The 7,067-nt window shown below is 44.9% G+C and overlaps 1 protein-coding gene across 1 annotated transcript; it reads right to left on the reverse strand.

Annotated features, from left to right (window-relative positions):
• Window positions 1-1,965: 1,965 nt before the first annotated feature.
• slitrk2 (SLIT and NTRK-like family, member 2) lies at window positions 1,966-6,464 on the reverse strand. The gene is made up of 2 exons (XM_052087245.1): window positions 5,695-6,464; window positions 1,966-5,529 (listed from the first exon to the last, which is right to left on the reverse strand). The coding sequence occupies exon 2, from the start codon at window positions 5,467-5,469 to the stop codon at window positions 2,821-2,823; it is 2,649 nt and encodes an 882-aa protein (XP_051943205.1). The 5' UTR covers window positions 5,470-5,529; window positions 5,695-6,464; the 3' UTR covers window positions 1,966-2,820.
• Between the last annotated feature and the right edge of the window lie 603 nt (window positions 6,465-7,067).

The raw sequence follows: 7,067 nt of genomic DNA on the forward strand, positions 1-7,067 counted from the left end.
GGGGAGGGGGGAGAAACCCACATGACAGTATTCACTGCTCTGCTCACCGTGTGCCGCGCATCAGAAACCACAAGTGAAAGCAATTATACATAAAAAGTTCAACTCTCAGGGGTCACAAGGAAGAATAAAAATGTTCCACAGAATACAGCCTAATGCTAGAAAAGCATCTGGCTTTTGAGAAAATAAGACATTGCATGTGGCGGCAAGATTAATCACAGCATTAGAGGCGATTGCTTTTTCGGCTCGCTCCTTCTGAAACAACACTGTTGTGCAAAAGTCTGCTTATGAGGAGAAACTCTGATACCTTGCTGGTTTATTGAAACGACCCATTAATCATTGCCTAGTAATAATAAGGTTTCAGCCTGATTGAAGTCCAAGATTACTTGCCATTTGGAACATTTGAAGAATAGATTTGGGGTCTGATTGGTACTTGTGGTCCTAGATCTGCATCAAATTAAAGCAAGCATAACAGAATTACGGTCCAAGTCCCCTCCCTGAGGGAGTGCAAAAGAGTGCACCTTTTGCACACACGCATACCTTAAAATACTACTGCGATATCATTATAAATGAATGGACTGTTTCCATTTTCATGCTCATCTGTAGGCGAGACAGTACTGCAGCCATCCGCACTGAGCCTTTAATGCGGTCAAAACGAATAGAATGGTTAGGTGGAGTCCAAAAACAGCAATGTGACACAATGAGTTCACTACATTCTTTTGACAATCTCCTAACCCGTATTCTAAAAATAATAACATGGCTTTTATAGCCTGAAATTAACAGCAAAAAAGATAATAATAAATTGAAGCACAGCACAGATTGCACAGATTGCTTTGTGTGCAATATTACTTTATCATGTAACGACCCCCCCCCCCCAAAAAAAATCCATGAAAACCACCAGCTTACAAGCAACATCTTCTCTCCCTCTCACAATGGCCTCAAGGCTATTTTCCGGGAATAGTTCCCAGACTGTCACACATTTCGGGACAACTTAAGACCCAAAGCATGACTTCTTTTTTATTTATTTGTTTTTTTGCTACCTGAATCTCAAAGACATGAACCCTCACTTGCCTCCCACACACAGAGCTCGAATTTGGCTATGCCATCAGATTGGTGCACAACATTTCAGCACCTCGGACAGACACACAATAGACGGCACAGATCCAGCAGGGAGGATAAAAGCACAGCAACAAAAGACACAGGAGATGGTGGGGTGAGTTTGTGGTGGGCAAAAAAAGAAAAGAAACGAAGGCTGGGATTAGTTTAAAGGCCACTGATGGAGTAAAAAGACCCTGTGAAGGAAAACAGTTCATCCATGTCACATTAGATGGCAGCAGGCTTAAAATCAATCAGATCGGGTTGGTTTTCTCACTTGCGCCAAGTCAGATGTTAACACCCTCATGTGGAGAACATATTTTAGGAGATTCCAGAGTAACACCACTTTGTGCTGCATTCTAGTGCTCATTTAAAGTGGCAAACCTTTTTTTTTAACTTATCAGCCACAGGGAATTATTCTGCTCATAAAATTTGCGTGTGTGTATGTGTCAGAAAGATACAGCAATTAATCAGGACTTCAAAAAAGGTGTCCAGAAATCTTGGAACAGTTTCTTCCGCCCCCGAATAAATTCTATCATGACACTTCCGGTACCTACTGTACATCTCTCAATATTAAATTGCACCATGTCCAATATTTGATACATGATGCGCTTATTCCTCCGAAATGTTGAATTAGGCTTCAAAAGAGGAAAACCGGAGATTTCATTGAACTTAAAAGAAAGTGTCATTTCATTTCAGTGGAGAGACAGAGACGCACGAGCTGCAGGCTAGCTCTATTTTCTATTTTTCTGCATCCCACCACACACACACACACACACACACTTACATACCCTCATTAGAGCAACTCACAGCACGTGCCACATCCCCTAATTATCCTGCAGTCTAAACAAAATGCACCTTAAGGTCAGGATCTTGACAAAGTGCCTCAGTGAAAATTTAATGGCTCAACTGTACAACTCTATATTGCTCCCTTATAGCATACAATGTTTCAAAGTTGTACATTGCCAAAGACATGACTGGATCAAAATACACGTGTCCCCATCAAAAGTTATAATGTCACACCCATTTTCAAGTACATGTAGTTTCCTTTGTTTTTTTCCCCAACTGACAAATATATATAATTTGTAATTTACATAAAGATTTGATTCCTTAAAATACATTTTCCAGTTAAAATCAATCTGCAGAGTGTGTCAATGATGAAAAAAATAATACAATGGAGTGCAAAGGCACTTCATGGAGTCATGTCGTGAGAGTTGGCTCAATACATTTCAGGAGGTTTTTTTGGATGATTTAACGCTCGCCATTCATATGTGCAGTCTATGTATATACAGAAATGTCGTTCTGTAGCCTTCCCTCCAGTTTCAAAGACCCATCGATTCATATTCTCTGCATCTCAGGGAAAATGAAATCCAGTTTTATAGAAACAAACGCACAGGGCCATATTTTTACACCGTCTTGCCATCTTCCAGGGATTTTTTTTTTAAAGGAAACAGATGGAATAATTTATACTTTCCCCCGAAGAAAAAATACAACGGCATTATAATATACTTCTGAGAATCCTTTTATACAGGTTGGAAAAAAAAGAGAAGGGAACACATAAAGAAAAGTTTGTTTTCTGTCTGTCATCTGAGCTTCAACACTGAGCAATATAGTGGGCTACAAGAACAGTTACTGATTGACATTTTATAATCATGATGATGAATGCTGCAAAGATCCTTGGGAGCCGAGAGGGGTGGAGACCGGGAGGATTTCTAGATCGTCGTTCTCTTACAGCTGGCTCATAGCAGTCTGTTTCTCCAGAACCTCCAGATAGTCCGGCTCTGTTTTTAGCTTCCCGTGAAGAAGAAATTGGTGCTCACTGTTTTTGGAAGGGAGCTCCACCCCAAAGCATTTTCTGGGGGTTCCGTACACCGCCGTTTTGTTCCACCTGTCCTGGTTGGTGACGTGACGCGGGGCTGTGGCAGCCTCGTAGGGGGGCACGATGCATGGTCTCTTGGGTAAAGTGCAGAAATTGTAACTGAAGGGAGAGGTGCCGGCAGCTGTCGGAAGCTCCTTGTTGGACCTCTCTCCTACGTTTTGATACAGCATCTCAGGAGGCGAGGCCGGGGATTTATCCTTGAAATCCACCGCGCTAATGGTATAAGCTTCCGGGCTACGCGTGAGAATATCATCTTTCTTTGCATTCAGCGGCCCAAAGCTTAGCTCCTTGAGGTTTCGGTAATATGCCACCTGCTCGCCATCTTTCTGGATGTAAATTGGATTTTGGCACATGGAACCCACGGGTGCGGGGATGTAATTATACACATGACTTTCCGAATTTTTATCGCGGGTTGGTTCAGGATTGTAGGAGCCATACTGCACTTGGAACGAGTTAAGATCGATATTGTTGGAGCCCGTTGGGATGTGTTCCACCCCTTTGCGTCGTTTTAGAACAAAAACAAAGAGCCCTGCGCCAAAACAGACAGACAGGATGAAAACAATCAGAAGCCCGAGAATGAGGACTGAAAGTGGGACTTCTGGATGCAACTCAGGGGTTTGGACTCGCGATTCAGTGGGGCTGACTGAGCTGAAAGAAGAAGGGGAAGAGGGTGTCGGTGACTCAGTGCTAGGACTCGCTAAAGTCGGGGCTTTGGTAGCGGGGGCATATTGAGGCGGAGGCTCCACGCTCGGCTCAGGGCAGATGGCCTCATTGCGCAGTGAGCGCAGCAAGCGACCGGCGTGCTTCGAGGGTGAGTCACAAGTGATTTCATTAACCACCACGCTGGTGCTGGACAGCTCCATCCAGTTTTTGAGTGCCACGATATGACAGGTGCAGTCCCAGGGGTTCTCCTGCAGGTCAATCTGGATAAATGCGGATAACTGGTCAAGCACACCCTTCACGGGGAGATATGAGAAATGATTATTCCGTAAATTCAGTCGGGTTAGCATCGTGCCCCCGAAAACATTGTCAGGCAGCGATCTTAGCAGGTTGTTGTTGAGGAAAAGCAGCTGAAGGTTATGCAAAGCGTTGAATGTCTGCGGTAAAATGTCTTTGATGACATTGTATTCCAAATAGAGGTACTGGAGTGATTGCAGGCCAGCAAAAAGTGATTGTGAAAGTGCCTCGATGTAATTCCCGTTCAGGTAGAGCCGCCTCAGATTTGTCAGGTTCTCAAATGCCCCGTCCTGGATGAGTGCGATCCTGTTATTTCCTAGATGAAGTAGCTCCAGAAGACTGTACTCCGTTAGATCCGTTCTGTAGATCACTTGAAGGTAGTTGCCGGTCAGGTGCAGTTTCTTCGGGTAGGAGGGCTTGGGGTTCAACTCACTTATGTTGTGCAACTTCCGCTCTTGACAGTTGATGTTAAGTCCACTGTCTGGGTTTTGGGATGTGCACACACACACACTAGGACACATAATAGGCACAGGAGAGCGGGTCTGGTAAACCATGATCGGCCCAAAGACGTGTTTGTCCTTTGCGATGCGAGGGGTGGGCCTGTACCGCATTTTAGGCGGCCGCGAAGCCTTCGGGAGTCGGGTGGGGGAAATCATGCCGGGGAGGTAGGTTGCGGGCAGCGCCCCTTGAAAGTGAGAGTCGGAGGCGGGGTGAGCACGCTCCCCGGCATTTCTGCGCGGGCACAGATCCTGCTTTATCAGCTGCGTGATGTCCTTACCGTGCAGCCTGAATGGCGTCTCGCACACAATGTCCCCCACAAAGACAGAAATCGTGTCCAACCAGGCTTTGAGAGGAATCAGATCGCACGTACAATTCCAGGGGTTTTCTTCCAGCTGTATCTCCATGATTCCGCCAATGTGCTCCAGTACCCCCGCAAAGGGCAAAGTCTTGAGCCGGTTGCCGCGTAAATCCAAATGGGTCAGGAGCACAAAGCGGAAAACGTTGGGAGGCAAAGACAACAGGAGGTTGTCGTTGAGGATCAGCACTTTAAGCTTGTTCAGCTTACTGAAAGCGCCGGGTTCAATGGCGCTGATATAATTGTAATCTGCCTGTAAATACTCCATACTCTCAAGTCCCGCAAACGTGTCCTCTTTTATCCCCTCCAGGTTGTTGTTGTTCAAGTGCAGCCTCTTCAAGAAGCGCAGCCCCTGAAATGCGTTGTTGCCGATCTCCTGTAATCCATTGTTCCCCAGATGCAGAGAGGTGACATTGCCATAATTGACAAACTCATTTGCGCTAATACGAGAGAGGAAGTTGCCGTTTAGAAAAAGCTGCGAGATCTTATTCGGCGGTGCCTGGAACTGGCTGACGGTGGTAAATCCTTTATGCTCACAGTTAATATTCAAAATGTTCTCCCTTTCCTCGCAGGCGCAGCGGATCTTGCAGATATCTTTGGAGGCTGAAGTTTTGCGGCTCTCCGTCTCAGATGGCGACAGGCTGGTGACCGTGAGGACGCTCAGAAAGAGGACACCGCTCAGCATTTTTACAGCCAAAAGTGGTCGTCAATACATGGATACGGCATCTACGTCTGCATTGGGAGCCTTGAGCTGAATAAAAAAAGTAGAGGAGAGAGTTGACATATGAGGAAAAAAAAGGACTCGCACGTAAGATTGTCGCACACGTACGTATAAACAAGCCTGCAAAAATCAAGGGCATGAAGCGAATGTTGTATATGAAGATGAGATCTTGATACAAAAGATGTCGACTGACCTCTCTGCCTTGCAAGCGATAACAATTCCAAAATTCCTCAGCACAAAAAAAAACAATTAAAAAAAATCCTGTTAAACAATAAAAACACTGGAAATGAACGGATGGATTTGGAACATTGTCAGAAGCAGAGAAGCATTGCAAGAAAATCCATTCGCTGCCTTCCCCTTTTCGCTCAGGGTGACCACATATTTCTGGCTTCTCTGTGAGCAGCTCACCAGCAGCTGCAGCAAATGATCAGAGGGCGATTGGGATGGCCATACGCACCCTCTCGCTCCTCATATCAAAATCCAAAAAGCATGTCATCTAAAAGCCATCTTTAAAAGTCCCAGCAAAAAAAATAAAAAATAAAATGTGCAGTTATTGCACAGTGACGCACGACTGACTGGATGTCCTTTATTGTCTTGAAAAACAAATGAGGGGAATAAAAATTAACGCTTGGGGAGGGAGTCAGGAAGAAGCGGCTCAGGAGAGAGACAGTCACGGGAATCTATCTTCCCCGCGCTGGAGCTGAACCGGAGCCTATGCTCCTGATCTTCCTGCTGCGATCCACACAATGAGGGCAGTACTGAGCGTCTGCTGCTGCTCCTGCTGACTGTGTGTGTGTGTGTGTGTGTGTTTGTGTGTGTGTGTGTGTGTGAGAGAGAGAGAGAGAGAGAGAGAGAGAGAGAGAGAGACACACAAAGACTGAATGAGGCAAATGCTTGGGTCATCACGTCAGTGTGCCGGATACGTTCTATAGATTCGGTCTCACACACCCACGCTCTTATTCTCTCTGTCTCTCTCTCTCGCTTGCTCACTCGCATGCTCCCACAATTATGAAGGAAAGTTGTATTTTCAAAATGTATTTTGAACCAATATCTATTACCCAAGTGATAAGCTAATAAGACAAAACCATCTGTATGGCAAACCTCAGTAAGATTCAGGTTAGTCATTTAATTCATTCTTGTTCATGGCTCCTTTCAATTCAACTACTTGATCAAATCTTTGCCTGGTCTATGAATTATAATGGATTAAATATGTTGAAAAAGAAAATGGTTGAATAAAGTTCTCAGATGTTGAAGTTTGCATACACTTTGGGGGTTATTGCCTATATTCATGTTTTTTTTCTTACTTTCTGTTTATATTATTCACCACACTCCTAATATAACTACATACTACGGAGCCCCTAAGGGGACATGGAAGGAAAAAAAAAACTTTGCGAGATCTCGCAAAGATTGCTTTCCCTTGCAAAGATTGCGAGATCTCGCAATCTTCTTTTTTTTTTCATGCGCGTTGATCTGCGCGTTGGTCAGCTTGGGGAATGTTGACTGTCGTGCGTGGCTCATTTGAGAGACAACACTACCTCGGGGGAGGAGAGAATCATGGAGTA

The sequence above is a fragment of the Hippocampus zosterae genome, chromosome 1 (genome assembly GCF_025434085.1).
Source record: "Hippocampus zosterae strain Florida chromosome 1, ASM2543408v3, whole genome shotgun sequence".
Lineage (NCBI taxonomy): Eukaryota > Metazoa > Chordata > Actinopteri > Syngnathiformes > Syngnathidae > Hippocampus > Hippocampus zosterae.

Coding starts and splice junctions, on each gene's coding strand:
- slitrk2 (XM_052087245.1), bottom strand. CDS start 5,469: ATGCTGAGCGGTGTCCTCTTTCTGAGCGTCCTCACGGTCACCAGCCTG.